At 34.4% G+C, this 22,902-nt stretch overlaps 1 protein-coding gene across 1 annotated transcript in view; it reads left to right on the top strand.

The window, feature by feature from the left end:
- Window positions 1-22,902, top strand: part of LOC109558392 (mucin-19) — a gene marked incomplete at its 3' end in the record, with an annotated part of 89,670 nt that overhangs the window by 31,996 nt on the left and 34,772 nt on the right. The window contains exons 21-41 of the mRNA XM_070788755.1: window positions 509-593; window positions 774-911; window positions 2,728-2,877; window positions 4,762-4,856; window positions 5,269-5,395; window positions 7,888-8,134; window positions 10,169-10,221; window positions 10,319-10,419; window positions 10,676-10,827; window positions 11,125-11,263; window positions 12,155-12,259; window positions 12,346-12,540; window positions 13,384-13,623; window positions 13,695-13,851; window positions 14,862-14,987; window positions 15,851-15,992; window positions 16,640-16,671; window positions 17,213-17,242; window positions 18,206-18,247; window positions 18,780-18,812; window positions 19,174-19,215. Of these exons, the coding sequence (XP_070644856.1) occupies window positions 509-593; window positions 774-911; window positions 2,728-2,877; window positions 4,762-4,856; window positions 5,269-5,395; window positions 7,888-8,134; window positions 10,169-10,221; window positions 10,319-10,419; window positions 10,676-10,827; window positions 11,125-11,263; window positions 12,155-12,259; window positions 12,346-12,540; window positions 13,384-13,623; window positions 13,695-13,851; window positions 14,862-14,987; window positions 15,851-15,992; window positions 16,640-16,671; window positions 17,213-17,242; window positions 18,206-18,247; window positions 18,780-18,812; window positions 19,174-19,215 (2,431 nt within the window). The remainder of the gene's footprint in view (window positions 1-508; window positions 594-773; window positions 912-2,727; window positions 2,878-4,761; window positions 4,857-5,268; window positions 5,396-7,887; window positions 8,135-10,168; window positions 10,222-10,318; window positions 10,420-10,675; window positions 10,828-11,124; window positions 11,264-12,154; window positions 12,260-12,345; window positions 12,541-13,383; window positions 13,624-13,694; window positions 13,852-14,861; window positions 14,988-15,850; window positions 15,993-16,639; window positions 16,672-17,212; window positions 17,243-18,205; window positions 18,248-18,779; window positions 18,813-19,173; window positions 19,216-22,902) is intronic.

The raw sequence follows: 22,902 nt of genomic DNA, 5'->3' as shown, positions 1-22,902 counted from the left end.
TAACCTCTGAACCACCAGGGAAGCCCTCTAAGGATCCTTACGAATATTGAAATTAACATAGGCACATAACTAAGGTGCTAATTACAGGTCAACCTTTTCCACTTACTAGATTATTAAAATCTATGGCCCTTTTAAGAAGACAGTTATATTTGCTTAGAATTTCATGTATTTGAAACTACCATTTTAATTGGAGATGACCTACATAGGGAGGGAGAGTACCTAGCTTGATCTTTGCTACTTATAAGTGGGTTGACCTTTGGAAATCCAAGTTATCTTCTTGGGTCATAGTTTCCTCGTCTACAAATCAGGGCTGAAAAGTCCTTTATAATCCTCCTTTAAGAATTGATATAAGAAATGCTTTAAAAATGTTTACTATTTTAGACATTTATAAGTTAGTCTATTACAGTGAAGCTTTATGGGAAAAACTTTAGGTTCATTTATTAATATTATACTTAGATGTATTCATATTGAAAATTAATACGAACTAACAATATGCTTTAAATATTAGTCTGTTCAAGTTGACAAATACGTGTTCAACAGAGATGGAACAGTCACAAATGACAAGTTTGGAAATCTTGGTTATTATTATTCAGGTAAGTTTAATGATATCACTTAAAATATTATAAATGTAAAATGCATTACTTTATTCCATTTTTAACTATGTTATAAATGTTTCTGTTTTAAAAGATATATTCAGTATACAGGCATTTTAAGAAATAAAAACTGTTTAACATATTAATTATTGCTATTAATATAAATTATTACTTTAACAGACAAAATACAGATCTTCAATGCATCTTCCTCATACCTTCAAGCAGAAACATACTTTCATGGAAAAATGCAAATTCAAATTTTTCCTGTGATGCAATTGTATGTTTCTATGCCACCTAACCAATTCACAGATACTGTAGGTAAGTCCTATAGATATTTTTTACATTAATTTATTTGTTTTAATTGGAGGCTAATTACTTTACAATATTGTGGTGGTTTTTGCCATACATTGACATGAATCAGCCATGGGTGTACATGTGTTCCCCCGTCCTGAACCCCTCTCCCACCTCCCTCCCTATCCCATCCCTCTGGGTTGTTCCAGTGCACTGGTTTTGAGTGCCCTATTTCATACATCAAACTTGGACTGGTCATCTATTTCACATATGGTAATATATACGTTTCAATGCTAATCTCTCAAATCATCCCACCGTTGCCTTCTCTCACAGAGTCCAAAAGTCTGTTCTTTACATCTGTGTCTCTTTTGCTGTATTGCATATAGGGTCATCATTACCTTTCTAAATTCCATATATATCCATTAATATACTGCATTGGTGTTTTCCTTTCTTACTTACTTCACTCTGTATAATAGGCTCCAGTTTCATCCACCTCATTAGAACTGACTAAAATGAGTTATTTTTAATAGCTGAGTAATATTCCATTGTGTATATGTACCACAGCTTTCTTACCCATTCATCTGCTGATGGACATCTAGGTTGCTTCCATGTCCTGGCTATTGTAAACTGTGCTGCAATGAACATTGGGGTACACCTGTCTCTTTAAATTCTGGTTTTCTTGGTGTATATGCCCAGCAGTGGGCTTGTTGGGTCATATGGCAGTTCTATCTCCAGTTTTTTAAGGAATTTCCACTGTTCTCCATATTGGCTGTACTAGTTTGCATTCCCACCAACAGTATAAGAGGGTTCCCTTTTCTCCACACCCTCTCCAGTATTTATTGTTTGTAGACTCTTTGATAGAAGCCATTCTGACTGGCATGAGATGATACCTCATAGATATGTTTTTATTTCCAAAGCACTAGTGTAACCATCTGTTGTAATTTTCAGTTGTCTCCATTAATAGTAGACTGTAAAACATTTTTACTTAATCTTTCCTTTCATATTTCAGTAAAATAAGCTAACATACAGTATAGATAGCTTTATTTATTAAAAAATCTATTTTCATAATGGTTTTCAATAATTTAAACATCTTAAGGTTTTTAAATTAAGGATTTATTGTGAGATTTGATAATATATGCTATATATAAATTTGCTAATATGTTACTAAAACTGATTTGTGGAAGAATAAATGAAAATATTATACATCTTTTGAAAATCCATTCCAACAAGTTGTATTACAACTTGTCTTTCTGTTCATAGATTATCTTTCTTTTACTGAGGTTTTCTGTTTTTCTGAGGTTTTCTATCACAGAAATCAGTTTTTACATACTGCCACAAATATCAAACAAAACAAAGAAACCTTGGCAAATTCCACATTTACTCATTTAAAACCATCTAAGTTTTTGCAAGATACTTTTGCTTAACAAGTGAACATTTTTTACTTATTTATACATAGGCAAAAAAAAAAATGTAATTCAAGGGTCAGAATGGTCCAGAGAAGAAAAGCGGGTAGCTCTTAACATGATTCAACTCTTCACAATGAAACTAAAAATGTGTAGTCATAAACTTTCTACTTTAGGCATGTTTTCTAAAGCCTTGTCAAAGGAGGTTAAGTTACAGCAACAAACAGGAAGAAAACAATATTCATGTCAAATGGTGTTTCAGTGCTCCTGGAATTATAAATGGCAGTATTAACCTGATGTGTCATGAAATTTTACTTAAATGTATAAAGACTAACCAAAACATACTCTCATGTGGCTCATACATGGTTTGATTTGAGCAAAGAACTGAATATGAATCCAAAGGTGAGAAGATGCTAAAATTTGTTCTGTGCTTTCTACAGGACTCTGTGGTTCCCACAACAACAGAGCAGAGGATGATTTCATGTCAAGTCAAAACATATTAGAAAAGACATCTCAGGCATTTGCTAGTTCTTGGGAAATGATGCCTTGTCCTAAAGCTAGCACTGCTTCATGCATCAGTATAGAAAAAGGTAATGTTTATTGAACCTCAAACTCTGTATTTAGATATTTGTTATTGGAATTATAAACTTATTCTGGTAATAATATGAAACTACTAGATAATCTACTTTTTCAGCTAGTGTTTGTGAACTTTTTCAGCTTTAGAGGGAACAGTGGAGAAACAATTTGACTAGCTGATGGCACTCTTAGAAAACAAGCTTCTCATTCGGGAATGGAGGGAGGAAGAGACACTGTTGTCTTCTCTACCCATTCTTTTCCTCTGTATACAGTTTTCTCCATAGTTTTAAAATGATAGGGTTAGAGGAGACTTCACTCATCACTTCTTTTTATTATTTCTATTTTATATAGTTGTAGAAGGGATCATTTCTTTGAATAGCGACACTCACCCAAATTGTTGAGACACTTCGCGGTACAGCTGTAGTTACATCCAGTCTCCTAACCACTGCCATCATGTATATTAGTTATACCAACCCCCAAATAGAGATTTTAGTGGAAAAGCTGTACCCTTATATGATTCTGCTGACATTTTAGCTTACCAAGGACTTTCATACATATTATTGATAATTCAATTTATTTCTACAAAGAGTGGTGAAGGATGTGGATGAGGTTATTATTCCCATTCATGTGGATGGTGATATGGAGATTTAGATAGAGTGTTCTATATAAGGTGTAATCCAAGTGTTTTGAGTCCGAGTCTTTCTCTAAATGTTCCTCTAGTGTCATTGATTTTAACATATGCTTCATTTTATGTTGCTTCTTTCATAAATAATGGAATGCAATGGAAGGTAAGTTAAAATATATTATAATGAAATGTTATTTTGTTATTTCTTAATTAATCTGCTTACTTGAAACAAATATCTAATCAGTTTATAAACTACTAAAGTGACTCCTTTTGAAGTTTCATTTATTTGTTTTGATTTAAAAGATGAGTTGATAAATGCATTAACATCAGTATGGTAATGCACATTTCAAGGTTTTGTCATTATTTTATTTTGTGGGTGTTGCAATGAAAATAAAATGAGAATAGGTAAAAAAAAAGATATACATCTCACAAGAAACCAAGCCAATTTATGTTAAGCAGACTATATGTTAACACTTTTGAGAGATATGTAAATAACTCTTTCAATTTTCAGTGTTTTAAATATAACTTAATAAAATAAAATACAGAAAATTAAACAATAATAAGATGTTAGTAATATTTACACAAAAGCATTGATACCTGGTTGCAAGTTTATCAGAATTTTAAGAATAATTGGCCTCAATGTCCTTTTAATAGGTTCAGTCATTGTCCTTGATTGCTTCTTGGTGATGGTAACTTTTAAAAGTCAATCAGCAAATAGTTAAAAAAAATTCTAGCAATGTTTATGCTAGTCATGATCATCATCCTTAAGAATTTGCAAACCACCGAGCAAAACATTTTTAACTTAAATGGTTGTTTTGTGAATTCTATCTTCAATTAATTTAACAGAAGACTATTGATAAATCTGCCAAGTATCAGTTAAGCAGCTAAGTGAAATTATTGTATTTTAATTATTGATAATGGTAAACACTGATTTGACCTTCTGGGGTGATAGCACCAACCTTTCATAATTTAACATAAATATGTACTTTAAAGTTACCCAAATAATCTGGTTCCCTTATTCATATTTTATATAGAAATTGCACTTTAGAAAAAGGTTAACTGATTTAATATAAAAGTCCAAAGCTAATAAAGATTTGTTTCTTATTATTATATCATGTTTTTTTTGCATGATAAATTATAGCATAACACTTTAAAAACCAATTGTTCTAATAAAGACACAAAGCAGAGTATAGTTTTAAAAATCTACACTTTCTCTTTTAATTAAAAAATTATGGTATTTAATCTAGTGTTGGGTGCATTAATTTTCTTCCAGAACGATTTGCTGAAAGGCACTGTGGAATTCTTCTTGATTTGAGTGGTCCTTTTGCTTCTTGCCATTCAATTGTGGACCCTAAACCATATCATGAGGTATGTGAAGGTCTAACATTAACAGCCCTTTTTGAGAAATATTTTTATAATACTAAAAGAAGCATCAGATATTAAAAATGTTCAAATAACGGCCATTTTCAGTAGATTAACACATACATTTAAGTTTAAATTGGATTATATTACTTTATTCAATTGTTAGATATACCAACTCAAAAAAGAGGGACTAGAAAATAACCCCACATGAGGAAAATATTGAATAAGTTTCTCTAAGTTCTTGGAAAACTCAGTTAATATTTGATTTGCTAATTTGCATATTTTGAGACATAAAATAATTCCAAAAGTTTCAAGGACAAAATATTTTCCAGAAGAGAAGTGGCTATAAACTGATTTGTTATACCAGTTTACCTGTTCTGAATATTTTCATAATATGAATTTGTTTCTTATTTTAAAGGAATGCAAAAAATACACTTGTACTTGTGAAAATAGCCAAGATTGCCTGTGTACAATTTTAGGCAACTATGTGAAAGCATGTGCTGAGAAGGAAACTTCCATGGTAGGATGGAGAGCTGGGCTATGTGGTAAGCAAAATAGAGGCTTTAGATTACTTTCTTCTCAGTTTTACAACAGGTGTGTGTGTGTGTGTGTTTAGTGTAGTTTGTTGCTGTTGTTCAGTTGCTCAGTTGTGTCTGACCCTTTGCAACCGACCTCATGGACTGCAGCATGCCAAGTCTTCCCTGTCCTTCACAATCTCCTGGATCTTGCTCAAACTCATGTCCATTGAATTGGTGATGCCATCCAACCATCTTATCCTCTGTGGTGCCCTTCTCCTCCCACCTTCATTCTTTCCCAGCATCAGGGTCTTTTCTAATGAGTCGTCTCTTCACATTAGGTGGCCAAAGTATTGGAGCTTCAGCATCAGTCCTGCCAATGAATATTCAGGGTTGATTTCCTTTAGGACTGGCTGGTTTGATATCCTTGTAGTCCAAGGCACTCTCAAGAGACTTCTCCAATACCACATTTCAAAAACATCAATTCTTTGGTACTCAGCCTTCTTTATAGTTCAACTCTCACATCCATATGTAGTTTAATTTAGTATGTAGTTTAATTTAATGTATAGCTTAGGTGTGTGTATTTACAAATTTGTTTTTGGTTCTTTCAAAGATGATTTTCTTTATTTTTAAATAATGGCAACACACTCCAGTATTCTTGCCTGGGAAATCCCGTGGACAGAGGAGCTTGGCAGGCCACAGTCCTCAGTGTTACAAAGTGTCAGACACGACTTACTGACTAAAAAACATGTTTGTTTAATCCTTGCATATTTATTTCTTGATTTATTTCTTTAGTTCGTTCAGTTCAGTCCCTCAGTTGTGTCCGACTCTTTGCGACCCCATGAATCGCAGCACGCCAGGCCTCCCTGTCCATCACCAAATCCCGGAGTTCACTCATGTCCATAGAGTCGGAGATGCCATTCAGCCATCTCATCCTCTGTTGGTCCCCTTCTCCTCCTGCCCCAATCCCTCCCAGCATCAGAGTCTTTTCCAATGAGTAAACTCTTCACATGAGGTGGCCAAAGTATTGGAGCTTCAGCTTCAGCATCAGTCTTTCCAATGAATACCCAGGACTCATCTCCTTGAGAATGGACTGATTGGATCTCCTTGCAGTCAAGGGGACTCTCAAGAGTCTTCTCCAACACAACAGTTCAAAAGCATCAATTCTTCAGCGCTCAGCTTTCTTCACAGTCCAACTCTCACATCCATACATGACCACTGGAAAAACCATAGCCTTGACTAGATGGACCTTTGTTGGCAAAGTTATGTCTCTGCTTTTGAATATGCTATCTAGATTGGTCATAACTTTCCTTCCAGGAGTAAGCATCTTTTAATCTCATGGCTGCAATCACCATCTGCAGTGATTTTGGAGCCCCCAAAAATAAAGTCTGATGCTGTTTCCACTGTTTTCCCATCTATTTCCCATTAAGTGATGGGACCAGATGCCATGATCTTCGTTTTCTGAATGTTGAGCTTTAAGCCAACTTTTTCACTCTCCTCTCACTTTCATCAAGACGCTTTTTAGTTCCTCTTCACTTTCTGCCATAAGGGTGGTGTCATCTGCATATCTGAGGTTATTGATATTTCTCCCGGCAATCTTGATTCCAGCTTGTGCTTCTTCCAGTCCAGCATTTCTCATGATGTACTCTGCATATAAGTTAAATAAGCAGGGTGACAATATACAGCCTTAATGTATTATATCCAGTCTTGGTTCCCTCTAATTCAATTTCTACAGATAAATCAGTATAATCTTTAAAGTAAAACCAAATAAAACTAGCCTGATCATGTGACATTTCAGTCTAAAACAAGTCAGTGGCATTTTATGGCTTTCAGGCTAAAAACCAAACTGCTTACAAGGTTTATAGTTTCTATTCTCTTACTTGCTCTTTGAAAGAATTCCCCTCTCTTCTGTGGGGTTCTCTGGTGGCTCAGAGGTTAAAGGGTCTGCCTGCAATGCAGGAGACCCGGATTCAATCCCTGGGTCGGGAAGATCCCCTGGAGAAGCAAATGGCACCCCACTCCAGTACACTTGCCTGGAGAATCCCATGGAGGGAGGGGCATGGTAGGCTACAGTCCATGGGGTCGCAAAGAGTTGGACATGACTTCACTTTCACTTTCCCCTCTCTTCTAACTTAAGTCGGTTCTCCAAATATAGAATTCCCTTTCTCTAGGCTATCTTCATGCTGTCTATCTGTCCCTCCTCTTCACTATGGACAGGTTCCCAGCTATACACACTCAGAGCTTCCTATTTTGCTTTTTAGCATGTACCACGATTGTCTTTTCCTAAGGAATATAAGCTGCCTGAGAGCAGTGAAGTATCTTGTTTATGGGCTTTATCTCCAATGGAATGTGTAAACATTATAGCAGTGTCTCAATACTGACAGAAAAAAAGGACAAGTACCTTTTCCTTTATTATTCATAACTCATGGTTAATTCACTATAATACTATACATCAAGTCGAATTAAGATTATTAGTTACTCTGGATATTTACATGCTGACCATATTTTCCCTATACCAACAGATCAATCTTGTCCTAGTGGCCTAGTTTTCAAGTACAACGTAAAAACCTGCAATAGTTCTTGCCGATCATTGTCAGAAAGAGATAAGAGCTGTGATATGGAAGGCATTTCAGTTGATGGATGCACTTGCCCTGATGGAATGTACAAGAATAATGAAGGAAATTGTGTTTCAAAATCTCAGTGTGACTGCTACATAAATGATGAGGTCATGCAACCAGGCAAACTGATCCATATTGATGACAATAAATGGTATGGAAATTACATATATACTTGTTATGACTTTAAAATCAAGAGACTTTGCTTTTCAAAGAAATGGTCTTTTGCTAGGATGAAATCTTCTTTAGACCTGCCACATTTTAAATTTTGTATTTCTCATTAAAGTTTAATATTACCTGGAGTGTACATTTCACTGTAATGGCCATTGCTGATATATCCCACTCATGTTTGGTTTTAAATGACAGTAGCAAAATATTCTAGGAGCTGCTACGTACAGAGAATGCAAAGCAATTTCATATTCAGGCAATGCTTCCTAGTTGTCTCTCAGCATTTATCGTTCAACAAACAGTTATTCAGTAAATGCCTACCATGTGCCAGGTTTTGTGCTAAGCACTGGAGTTGCAAAGATGAGTGGTCATTGTCTTGGACTCAGAGTAAGCATCATGCAGACTATTGCAAAGAGGCTTATATACTATCATATGGTACCAGAAAGGGCCAGTTGCTACCTCAGGAGATTTAAAATAGAAAAAAAGAAAAAAAAAAAAAAACCACACAACTTCTCAGAAGAGACCAGCATTTCAGTTTTCCTAAGGGATGAATCTTTTTCCTGACAAAATTGGAGTGTGAAGAGTGACTTCCAGTCAAGGAAACAGAATGCAGTAATGTAGGAAATGCTGGAAATAGTATTGTACATGTCGGTTGTTGTTACACAAGATTGTGCTGGAAAAGAAGAAAGTAGCCAGGCCATATTCCAGAATTAAAACTTTGTTCCAGGGTGGTGGGAGGTATTGAAAAACTATAACTTTTTGTGATGGATAAGGAGGTTGTGATTCCTGCAGTTTGGGCAAAGTAATTTATCTATATTTCTAATTTCATGTACAGAAATAGCAATTCTTAAAAACATAACTGCAAAAGTGAAGCAGTCATTCCAAAGATCTTTGGATGCACCTTCTCTCTTTTCTTTAGTTCCATGTTGATGTGTGGCAAAACCACCACAAGATTGCAATTAGCCTCCAACTAAAATAAATTAATTAATTTTAAAAAGATATCATTTAGCAATGAATAATAATAATTTGGTCATTTTAAAGGAGAACGTGTAACAACTCCTTTTAATCAACAAAGTACACAAAACATTTGGTTGGGATTTGGTTAACAATACTTTCCCAGTAAATGCTGGAGAATCGGCAGATTACCTTTTTAATAAAACTTAGGCTAGCACCTCCAAATTATGGATGGTGTTAGCATTATCCTGTTTTAAATCTCTAAAACCTCTTATTTATACTGCTGTGTGAACTAACTGACCATTCTTTGTTCTCTCTTTGTCATGTTTCTGGTACTGTCACTGGAATGTCGTATCTAAAGCACTATTCTGATTGTGCCACTTAGCTGCTCAAAAACATTGTATGGTGACAGTTGCCTAAAGAATAGAAACAAATTTGCATGTCATTTAAGACTATCTGAAATCTGGTTATAACTTACTTCTACCACTTCTCCCTATGTATCCTACCTTCTATCCAAACAAGTCATCAGAACGTGCCTTGTTCTTTCCTTTGTCACAGCTTTGCATCTTATCAGCAACATCTGTTGAAACTTACTTATCCATCAAAATCCAGCCATCTTTTTCATTTAGTTTTCTGCATGTCCATAATAACCTTATTTGTACATTCCTATAACAGATACAAGTTATATCGTATAATTTGTTACATTTTATGCATCTTTTTTGGCTTCCAAGGTGGCTCAGGGGTAAAGAATCCACCTGCCAATGCTGGAGCCACAGGAGACACTGGTTTGATCCCTGGGTCGGGAAGATCCCCTGGAGGAGGAAATGGCAACCCACTCCAGTATTCTTGCCTGGAGAAATCACATGGACAGAGGAGCCTGGTGGTTTGCAAAGAATCAGACATGATTGAGCACATGCACATGCATCTTTTGGGGGACTGTATCTCATTGATCTTATTATTCGTGATAAAGCAGGGGGTTTGTGAATGAGGGATGAAAGTTGCTATAACAGTGTATTAAGCTGTCATTGAAACTTTATTTTAATTTATAATTTTCTTTTATTTCCAGTGTCTGTAGAGATGGGATTCTTCTTTGCCAGACTCCCATTGATTTGACACTACGTAAGTTTTGAAATCACGATGCAAGCTTAAGATATCTACTTTGGTTAAAATAAGCAGATCAAGAGGCCCTTGACTAACAACTTCCTTTGTCTCACAGAGAATTGTTCTGGAGGGGCTGAATATGTTGACTGTAGGAATCCTAAGGCACAGAGGAGAGTTGATAGTACATGTAGCACTCGGAACATACCTAGTTTTGATGTAAGTAACATGGTTTAGAGTTTAGATTTTTGAAAACTTTTATTTAAAAGAAATTTTGTTTCAGTGAAGATGGAAATTAAAACATCAAAGAAAAATAATTAGAAGGTCATATTATTTTTGTGTGTCATTTTGACTTGTCAAGTGCTAATTCTAACTGTATACTTGGTTTATTTGTGCATTAAGTATTAATACAACTGATAATGCAATGAATTTAGACTAGTGCCTCATGGTGTATATTTTATATTTACTCCTATAGGAGAACTTGCCTTGCAAACGCGGGTGCTACTGTCCTGAAGGAATGGTTCGAAATTCTAAAGGGAGCTGTGTCTTTCCTGATGACTGCCCTTGCTCTTTTGGTGGACGAGAGTATGACCAAGGAAGTGTCACCTCAGTTGGCTGCAACAAATGGTACGTAATAAAGAATTACTGTTTTATTTGTTTTGGATATTAGAAAGTATACAATCTGCTCTTATTTTTATGGGAAAGGAGTCATACTTTGGGATATTTGGAAAAATAATGGTCAGATGTAATTAGAAAAACTATTTTAAAAACAAATTTTATACAGCATTAAAAGTTGAACATCATATAATGGACAACTGCAAAAGTTAAACTGGTATGCTTTGTAGTTCTTTACAAAAGCAATATGAGTTCAGTCATAATCTTGGCATGATACAATTACCACAATGTATCATTGTTTTCTTCTAGTACTTGCATAAAAGGATCTTGGAACTGTACACAAAATGAATGTCAAACCACCTGTCATATCTACGGGGAAGGTCATGTTAGAACTTTTGATGGAAAAAGTTACAGCTTTGATGGTCTCTGCCAGTATTCATTTATCGAGGTAATTACAAGTGTGTTTTTAAACAATTTTTATTTACTTCATAATTATTAGATGAACTCTGGGGAATTTTATTCTCAAAATGTGAATTAAAAAAAAATGCCACATATATGTTTCCTGAAGGCAGTAAAATATAGTATAATGTAATGATGATTCTGGAGCCAGTAGGCCTAAATTTCACTCCTGCCTCTGCCATTTCTCAGATGTGTGATTTACTTTGGGTACATACCTTAATTTCTCTGTGTCTCAGTTTCCTTAACTGTATGATGGAAATAGCCCCTACTTGAAACCAAATTAGAGAAAATATTGGAGCACATAATAAGTCCTCAATAAATGTTGGATGTCATTATTTTAGCAACAGTACTATCAGCAACAATGACAGTTACCATTTTATGAGTGCTTCTTTTCCAAGTGAATCTATACATTTAATCATTTATAATATAAAACGCTTATATTATTATCCGCATGAAGGAGATGAAGAAGTTGACATTTACAGAGGTTAAGCAACATGAAGAAAATGCCATATGCAAACCAAGATCTGTCAGATTCTGGAGTCCATGCTTGCTCCATAATACGGATTGTTTTGCATGAGTTTTGAGTGAATATCAAGTTTGTATATCAATATATATATATATATATACACATCTATGGTATAATTCTAAGCTTGTATGGAAGTAATGGGAAAAGAACTGAATCAAAGAAGTTAGTTTGGACTCAGGCAAGACTACAGACTTGTAACAGATAACCACTGTCTTTTGGAAATTCCATAATGTAACATATGGTAATTTATTAAGTATAAGGTGTCACTGTCTAAGAAATATTTGTCTGATACAAATATTGTAATTGAGTTCCATGTTCCTGATATAAATTATTATTAAAATTTAATTTTTAAAGGATTATTGTGGTCGTGAAAATGGCACATTCCGTATTTTAACTGAAAGCGTCCCGTGCTGTGAGGATGGACTTACATGCTCAAGAAAAATTATAGTTGCTTTTCAGGTACAGTACTATTTTTTTCCCCTAGGATTATGAACTGCCAAATAAGATTGATGTTACTGTAAGTAAGTCTGTATTTTAATTTACAGGATCAAAATATTGTCTTGCATGATGGTAAAGTCACAGCAGTCAAAACTACAGAAAGTAAGGAATGTGAACTCAATGGAAATTCATACTCTGTTCATACCGTTGGCCTGTACTTGATTCTGAAATTTTTAAATGGAATAACCATAATTTGGGACAAAAATACAAGAATTTCTGTTATACTGGATCCACGCTGGAATGTATGTATATCACTTTCATATGTGTATGTATATATATATATATCAACATACCATAACAGAGCAAATAGCAAACAGAGAGATAGTCTACTTCAGTCATGTCCGACTCTTTGCGACCCCATGAACTGTTGCCTACCAGGCTCCTCTGTCCATGGGATTCTCCAGGCAAGAATACTGCAGTGGGTTGCTATGCCCTCCTCCAGGGGATCTTTCTGACCCAGGGATTGAACCTGTGATTCCTGTGACTCTCCTGCATTGCAGGTGGATTCTTTACCACTGAACCACTGGGGAAGTCTGCAAATAGCATGGTAGAAGTGAAATCAGTTTTGCTACTGAGAATTAGAGGACATGTTCAAAGGTAGAAAGTGGGAGAATGGCAATATTTATTATAGAGCAATGCTACATGTTTGTTCAATCTCACATGTAATATTAAATGTGATCAAAGATGATAGAGTTTGATGGAAAATAAATGCAATAAACCTGATGAACTCTATTTTAGCCATATTTGGTTGCTTGGTGTATAGATAGAATGAATGCAGTTTTCAGAGCAAATATTCTAAGAACATAAGAGTATAGTCCTGTCAGATTTGAAGCTAGTGAATGTAATTATTTTTTAATTCTTAAGGCATCTATCTTGATCAGTACTAGATCATTTTGCAATATAGGACATCTTATATTAAACGGGAGGAGAAGCTTATCTACAGATTCTGGTTTTCTTCCAAAATTTGGAATTTAAAATAAACTTGTATACAATCTTAATATCTCTATCATATATCTATCTAAATCTATCTGTCTATGTATCTCTAGCATAACACACTTTTTCAGTACTCTTTCTGATCTATGTAGGGTCAGGTGTGCGGTCTCTGTGGAAATAACAATGGTGATCTGAAGGATGATTTCACCACAAGATACTCCTCAGTAGCTGCTGGAACACTGGAATTTGGAAATAGTTGGAAAACAAGTCAAGAATGTTCAGACACAGTTGCTCAAACCTTCCCATGTGACTCAAATCCATACTGTAAAGCCTGGGCCGTGCGGAAGTGTGAGATCATTCGGGACAGCACCTTCAGAGAGTGTCACAACAAGGTAGGGGGCCCTGAGAGCAATGACAGGCACAGGCTTTGCCCTCAGAGACTCATGTATTGTGCTCTCCTTAGGTGGACCCCAATGAGTACTATGATGCGTGTATTGAAGAAGCTTGTGCCTGTGACATGGAGGGGAAGTACCTGGGATTCTGCACGGCTGTGGCAATGTACGCAGAGGCATGCAGTGCAGTTGGAGTCTGTGTCACATGGAGAAAACCAGATCTCTGTCGTAAGTGAAGTTCATATGTTGCTGTTCTTTAAACCATAATTAGAATCGTTTTGTTGAGACAATCAATCTTCTCATATTTTCTAGAAAATACATATTCTTGGGCATACATAAACAGGCTTAAAAACATGTTAATATGTTTGTTAGTGATGGAAAAAAATACCTATTTAAGAAAATATAGAACTTAACATGGTGCATCAAATTCAATTTTAGTTTCAAAAGTTCTGTTCACAGAGGAAGATTGAATATTGATGGAAAATATTTCTTATTCATAGATGAGCAATGAACTGCCTACCTATGTTAGTATAGTTACATATTCTTAAATATTTACCTCACATATCACTTTTGTTTGAAGTCCTCACACATCATCATGAAAATGTTTATAGAGCTCTAGTCAAGATAAACTGTAATATGAATATAAACAGAATTTTGATATGTGTGAAATGTGGTAACTTTAGTAGAAATTAGTCAACTCTTTTTCTTCCAAAGGAAGGTATTGTAAGAGAAAATGTGACAAATGAGAAATGTTGAAATTAAATCTGCATTTTATTTGGCCTATTATGTACAGCTTTACATATTGAAATATTATATTATATTATATTATAGTTACCTCGTTTGGGAACTGTTATTTACATTTAAAAAGACCAATTTTCCTAGAGATTTATTTTCCTCACTTAAGGCTAGACATTAAAACCATGAATGTAGAGTATGATCTAAAATAGCTCAAAAATTGGAAAAGTTAATGTTTACTCTTCTTCCTAAAATCAACCTTATTGTGAGACTTTTTTTTAAATGCTATTTTGATTCTATAAGTTTCCCTTCCTTTTTTTAAAATTGTTTTGGCTTATACGGCAATTTGGATACAGCCAAAGGACTTAATAAGACAGAATGATATACTTTAGGTCTGTTTATTGTTAGTATCATTCAAAATCTCTCATAAAAATGCTTGGGAATATTAAAGTTGAAAATTGTCATATAATGAATGCAAGTAATTTGATATAATTCAATCATAGCTGTCTACTGTGACTATTATAATGCACCTGGGGAATTCAGCTGGCATTATGAACCTTGTGGCACAGTGACTGCCAAAACATGCAAAGATCGAGTAATTGGCCAGAAATTTTCTGCACTTTTAGAAGGTAAGACATATTTTAATAATATCGGCGAAAAGGTGCAAATTATACTGATATCTTAAAACTGGGAAATGTTGTTAGTTTCTGGCAGTTCAGTGTCTTACATTTTGTAATTTAATGAATAGCTATTTATCTTTATTATGACATTAATATTTCTGCATTAGAATATTTTCTCTAGACATAAATTATCTATTTAACAGGAGAGAGAGAGAGAACATAGTGCTCTCATCCTACTAGCAATCTTTATACGTTTCATTAGACAAGGTATTTGTTGAGACTATCATTGCAGAATGCAACATATAATATAGTCTCACTTGAATGGAGGCCAGTTAACTATACCCACAGTTAAAAAGTACTCTTAGCATTACATATCTTAGATAAAAATAAAGAAGTGGCAAGAAAACAAGATGATACAAAAACTCTCTGACAGTCATATCTATGTTAAATCCCAGGCTTTGGGATATTTTCAGCCCATTTTATTATGATTTGGGTTATTTTCATCTATCCGATGAAATAGTATTTAGAATTGGTATTCACGAAAGTATAGAATTGGCATTCACGTTTCAAGACACATACCTATCCAAGTCTTGTGTTAGGTTCAACACCGTGGCTGTCATTAAAGTAGTAAATCACTTAAAATATTTAGGAAATATTTTAGAAAAATTAAGTCAGCTGAAATTTCTAAGTTCTCAGGTTGATATTTCATTGCCAAAGAATCTGAATCCTGTTCAATTTTATATGTTTTTCACTAAAAGTATGCTGTTATCTACTTCGGTTCTTGGAATCATTGAAGTAAGTGTACAAATATATAATGCAGTTTGAGGAGTTTCAGCAAATAGAGATGAACTGAGGGCCATTTTTACACACAGGCTGTTACGCCAAATGCCCGGACAGTGCTCCCTACCTGGATGAGAACACCATGAAGTGCGTCAGTTTGGCTGAGTGCAGCTGCTTCTATAATGATATTGTACCAGCTGGTGGAGTGATCCAAGATAACTGTGGGAGAACATGGTATGTTCTCTAACTGTCCAATAGTTCTGTTTCTTACATTTTTATGTAGAAAACAAGAAAAAGAATCAATGAATATATTTTTAACTCTGTTATTTCTAAATGAGGTCAGCTTTAGGTTCAGTTTTATGTTACTTATTTTGGTTATTTTGTGTTTTCATTAAATCCACATATTGACTAATGATTTGTTAAATCAGTGGAAAAGACAGCAGAGAAAATGTCACTGTGTTGTTTTGGGTAAAAGGAAAGTTCTCATTCTATAAATGTAAGATCATGTTTATAGGCTTTCAAGAGGACGTCTGTACTAGAGCAGCATGTCCATCAAAAAACATTGTGTTTGAAACTGAAAATGTAAGAACTAACTTTACAGCTTGATTCCAAACATTCTTTTAGGTCGCAAGAATTCCTCAGTGAAAAGATTAGGAAACAGTACAGGGAAAAACAAAAAACAAAAACAAAACAAATTTGAATCCATAGCATGCTCTTGGGGAAACAATTATTTATTTTTTTCTTATTTGGTTTTGTTTTCATCTTCACTGTTAGACAATTTTTTGCTTTAAATTTAGGAGATGTATATAATTAGGAGTTAAAAATTTCAAGTTCTTTCTCTTTTTGATTGTTTCTTTTTTTGTTTATAATTTAACTTTCAGCTATTGCATCGCAGGAGAATTGGAGTGCAGTGGTGAGTCACTATATTTTACTCTAATTGATTTAGGAAAGATGAGATAAAGAGTTTGGAGTCTTTTTAGACCATCAACAGCAGAGGAGTATGTACTTAATGCTTTAGACTGTTCCTCAGTGGATTGACACAATTCCATTTCAGTGTGTTTGTTTATGTTGGGTCAGTTCAAAACCAATGCTGCCAAGGCACTTCAAACCACTGGTAGATGGGGGCAGTTCTCTTGCTCTACTCCTGCCTGTCTGTAGGCTCTGGGAACTAAGAAGTGAGACATCAGTTAAAATAGTTTAATAAAGGGATGGGATGGAAGATGATAGTTACATAGATAGAATTAACTACTTGAAGGATTATTCATATGCAACATATATCTTACAAAGAAATTTCAATAAACTTCAAAAGAATATATAAATGATTCTTTTTGTGTATTTGAAATTGCAAGAAGTGAAATAAAAAAGAAACAGGTAATTCATAGGCAACTTGAGTTTTAGAATTTTTTTCACAACTTTTCATTTCTGTCAATAATAGTAATTTGTGATTATTTCAGAAACTGCTCCAACAAATTCAACATATACAGGTAAAATCATCATTATGGTTTAAATGTGTATTTCTGCTTTCTTTTTATGATAATCATTTACAGTTTCACATGAATCTGTGCCAGTAAAAGATATGCTAATAAATATACTGATATAAAATCTCAAATTAAAATTGTTACTAGAAAATATGTCAAAATATAATTTCATTATACTCCTATGACTTAAGTTAGTAATGTGATTAGAATATAAAATAGGTATTATATGCTTATTATTATTAGTTGGACATCATCATCCAAAGCTTGACATTTTTAGATGATAATTTGAACAAATGGAATAAAAAAGTGAATGTGATCTCCTGTGAAGTAAATATTTTGAAATCATGATTATTCTGGGAGGTGAGAACACAGAAAAAATAATTAATTTATTTTTCTTAACTTGTGTATTTCTTGCAAGGTATAAGGCTATTTTAGTTATATCCATTCAGGACAGTACTGGGCAAAATGCAGTTTAACTTTGGGTTTGGAACTTTAAATGCACTGGTTGGTAAGTGTACTTAGAGTTACTGCAGTACACTTACATACTATTTCTCATTGATTAATATTTGGAGGTAATGTCAATTAAGAGATATTATAAATTGGAAGCCTTAGGTTTTGATAATGTATTTAGTATGTGATCATCAGTGAAGTGATATTTATTTTAGTTATCATAGGTTAGTTTCCTAAAGCTAAGTGCAGAGTTCATCTTGGCCCATAAATAGACTTAATAAAGTTCCTGTGGGATTTTGGTTAAATGGTAATAACAGAAAATAATTAATCATTTTTGTTGGACATACAGTAAGCAGAGTTATTAATACTGATCTAAATGAAAGATTGTTTTGTCAATTAACCTCCACATACAATTTCAGAAATGTTTATTGAGTTTATGGCAACTGGTTTCTTGAAATAAATTTGCCAGCAAAATTATTTAAGTAATATATTTTCATAAATATTGTCTTCCCCAAACAGTTTCTACTACAACAGCTACCTCCATACTAAGCACCAAAGCAGGTAAAAAAAAAAAAAAAAAAGCTAATTTGTTTTTTAGCATCTAAATAAGCTATGAATGAGTTTGCAACTCAGGCATTTTGGTCCTTTCCCCCAAAGTTGTTATTTTCTATTTATTTATTTCTTAAATGCCAAATAGTAAGGTCTACATCCAATTGTGATATTGAAGAACCTCTTCTCTATTTAGAGACCATGTGTCCTAAAAAGAACATTCTGCATGTTACTAATTTGGAAAAAAATGGCTACAGAAGAAAATTCTATGCTAAATTCCTTGAAAATAAATTATATTTTCTTTTCAACTGACACCAAAGAATTTCAGCTTTAATTGAATCACTTGTAATCAAAGCAGTGGTCAAAGAAGTACAGGAGTATATTAAAATGTGTAAGCATCTGATAAATGAACTTAACTGTTGCATTTCATCGTTTATTTGCATTCTAGAGATATCTAATTGTGTCTAAATAAATACTTTATAATCTTGTCTTTCAAAACCATCTGAACATACATTTCCAAATATTTGTCTCCTCCTTTGTATAGCAATTACACTGGCCACCAATAGCTCAGGCACAGGTAAGCAATAATCATCAACCACAACTTAAGAGGGACTTAAAATCCAAAACTTCCTTTTGCAGTATTATTTATACCTTTGCAATTACATTTTTTGGGGGAGATTTTTTTTCCTGTTTTTGTTTTGTTTTTAAGATTTTAGAAAAAAATGTTGTACAAACTGATAAGAGTCTTGACTTCTTACTTGTGGTCTATAAAGTTTAAACTTTAACTTTATGTTTTGATATCTATTTAACTATTTAATCAGATATCTCTGAAACATTAATTTCAAGTTGATCCATTTTATATATGACCATAGATGTTATCAGAAACATAATTTTCCTTCCATATAAAACATTTTTTCCCATTATTTTCTCCAATTCAGTAGCTTCCATTCCAGGGATTACATCAAGCAGTGAAATAACAGGTAGGTGAATCAGAAAACTTATGAAATGACAAAAAAGGTTTTTATGTATATTATAATTGTTTTTTTAATATATTAGAATCAAGAGAGCCATTCTCCTATACTTAGGATCTTTTTCTTCACCTAACTGAACACTGTTTTCCCTTCTCCTGTTATTTATTACTTTCTCTAGTTATTTATTACTTTGTCTGTCTTGGTATATACATATATATTTTAAAATGTGACATTTTTATTCAGGTATAATTGGCAAAAAACATTATATTAGTTTCAGGTGTTCAACATAATGACTTGGTATTTGCATATTTTGCAAAATGATCACATTTTATCTAGGTAACATCCTTAAAGTCACAGATAAGGGTTTGCATCCTTGTATTCTTACTGCATTTAGTCCCAAGCTACAAGTATTCAACAAGTATTTGTAGAATGAATGGATGTTTCCTCTTTTTCCCTATCCCTAATTTTTAAATTATGTTTTTTCTCTTGTCACAGAATTTCTAGCCTAGTCATTAGACCAATGATTAGATGTTATTTATGCTGATGAAGCTTATAGTTTATACATTTCATTTATTAGAGCTAGTATCTCTTCTCTAGAAAACAGGGTATTGTGTAAAATCAAGATTACTTTTGGTTTATAATTTTGTATCATGATATAGAATTAGAACTAATTTGGAGCACTTTGTAATATTGGTGTTGTCAATTATTTGGTACTTAATACTGTGTTCCTTATATTCTAAGGGCAAATGTCAAAGTATCACCATCATAGTGTGGAATATCATAAAAGTGGCCAACTGACATGTTTAATTTATATCAAACTTTCTCTTATGTTGAATATCATTAGTAGCTGTGGCTCTTTCAGTGTAAATTTAGAGAGTGACCCATTACAGAAGTCTTTTTCTTTATTCTACCTTTGTAAATCTATTTCTGATGGCTTACTAATGATTTCACCCTGAGTTGTTTAAATACATTGTAGAATAATTTTCTAGTTACATAGTATCTCAGCCATAAACAACAGTCTGAACTCCTAATTCTCAGCCTGATTCTCATTCGAAGATAAGCAATTTAGTTCAGTTATATAGGTCTCTTTCAGTTAAAATATAATTATTCATTCAACTACCAAAACTTTTGAATCTGGAAACCATTTAAAGTATTCTTAACTATTGATTTGATGAATTATATATTCACGTACCCTGGAGGAGCATGGCAACACACTCCAGTATTCTTGCCTGGAGAATCCACGGACAGAAGAGCCTGGCAGGCTCTTATCCACAGGGTCGTAAAGAGTCGGACAAGTGAAACAACTTAGCACACATACTCATATACGTTGTTGTTAAGTCAATAAGTGGTGTCAACTCCTTTTGACCCCATGGACTGCAGCAGGACAGGCTCTTCTGTTCTCCACTATCTCCTGGAGTTTGCTCAAATTCATGTCCATTGAGTCTACAATGATATCTAACCATCTCATCCTCTGTTGCCCCCATTGTTTTTGCCTTTAATCTTTCCCAGCATCAGGGTCTTTTCCAATGAGTTGGTTTTTTGTATAAGGTGGGCAAAGTATTGGAGCTTCAGCTTCAGCAACAGTCCTTCCAATGAATAGTCAGGGTTAATTTTCTTTAGGATTGACTGGTTTGATCTCCCTTTAGTCCATGGGACTCTCAAGAGTCTTGTCCAGCACCACAATTTGAAAGCATCAGTTCTTTGGTGCTCAACCTTCTTTATAATCCAACTTTCACATCCATATATGACTACAGGAAAACCATAGCTTTGACTGTATGGACTTTGTCAGCAAAGTGATGTTTCCTCATTTTTAATAAGCTGTCTGGGTTTGTCATAGCTTTTTCCCAAGGAGCAAGAGTCTTTTTATTTCATATCTACAGTCAATGTCTACAGTGATTTTGGAGCCCAGGGAAAGAGTATCTGTCATGGCTTCCACTTTTCCCCCATCTATTTTGCCGTTAACTGAGGGGTCTAGATGGCATGATCTTAGTTTGTTTTTTTAATTTTAATGTTGAGTTTCAAGCCAGCTTTTTCTTTCTCCTCTTTCACCCTCATCAAGAGGCTCTTTAGTTCCTCTTCACTTTCTGCCTCTAGAGTGGTATCAGCTGGCAATCTCGATTCCTCTGCCTGTAAGTTAAATAAGCAGGGTGACACTATACAGCCTTGTTATACTCCTTTGCCAATTTTGAACCAGTGAGTAGTTCCACGTCTAGTTCTAACTGTTGCTTCTTGACCTGCATACAGGGTTCTTAGAAGACAGGTAAGGTGGTCTGGTACTCTTGTCCCTTTATGAATTTTCCACAGTTTCTTGTGATCTACACAGTCAAAAGGTTTTCTCATAGTCAGTGAAGCAGAAGTAGAGATATTTTTCTGGAATTCCTTTGCTTTCTCCATGATCCAACTAATGTTGGCAATTTGATCTCTGGTTCCTCTGCTTTTCTAAGTCCAGCTTGTACTTCTGGAAGTTCTCAGTTCACATGCTGCTGAAACCTAATTTGAAGGATTTTGAGCATAACCTTGCAAACATGTGAAATAAATGTAATGTACGGTACTTTGAACATTCTTTGGCATTGCGCTTCTTTAGGATTGGAATGAAAATTGACCTTTTCCAGTTCTGTAGCCACTGCTGAGTTTTCCAAATTTGCTGATATATTGTATGCAGAATTTTAACAGAATTAACTTTTAGGATTTGAAATAACTCAGCAGGAATTTCATCACCTCCATTAGCTTTGTTTGTAGTGATGCTTCCTAAGGCCCACTTGACATCACACTCCAGGATGTCTGGCTGTAGGTGATGAACCACACCATCATAATCAACCAGGTTATTAATTATCCAGACCTTTCCTGTATAGTTCTTCTGTGTTCTTGCCACCTCTTCTTAATATCTTCTGCTTATATTAGATCCTACCATATCTGTCCTTTATTTTGCCTATCCTTGTATGAAATGTTCCCTTGGTATCTCCAATTTTCTTGAAGAGATCTCTAATCTTTCCTATTCTATTGTTTTCCTCTATATCTTTGTATTATTCATTTAAGGAGGCCTTCTTATATCTCCTTTTTATTCTTTGGAACTCTGAATTCAGTTGGGTGCATCTTTTCCTGTCTTCCTTGCCTTTTGCTTCTCTTCTTTCCTCAGCTATATGTAAAGCCTCCTCAGACAACCACTTTGCCTTCTTACATTTCTTTTACATGGGGAGGGTTTTGGTCACTGCCTCCTGTACAGTGTTATGAACCTCCATCCTTAGTTCTTCAGGCACTGTCTACCAGACCTAATCCTTTGACTCTATTCTTCACCACCACTGTATAATCATAAGGGATTCAATTTAGGTCATACCTGAATGGCCTTGTGGTTTTCTCCACTTTCTTAAATTTAAGCCTGAATTTTGCAGTATGGAGTGCATAATCTGAGCCACAGTCAGCTCCAGGTCTTATTTTTGCTGACTGTATAGAGCTCTTTGTCTTTTGCTGCAAAGAACATAATCAGTCTGATTTCAGTATTGATCATCTGGTGATGTCCATGTGTAAAATTGTCTCTAGTATTGTGGGAAAAGAAAGTTTGTTATGACCAACTTGTTCCCTTGACATAACCATATTAGCCCTTGCCCTGCTTCATTTTGTACTCCAAGGCCAACCTTGCCTGTTACTCTGGGTATCTCTTGACTTCCTACTTTTGCATTCCAATCCCCTATGCATGAA

Source organism: Bos indicus, chromosome 5, assembly GCF_029378745.1.
Source record: "Bos indicus isolate NIAB-ARS_2022 breed Sahiwal x Tharparkar chromosome 5, NIAB-ARS_B.indTharparkar_mat_pri_1.0, whole genome shotgun sequence".
Classification (NCBI taxonomy): Eukaryota; Metazoa; Chordata; class Mammalia; order Artiodactyla; family Bovidae; genus Bos; species Bos indicus.
The sequence above is the reverse complement of the archived record's forward strand: the minus strand, read 5'-3'. Positions and strand labels throughout refer to the sequence as shown.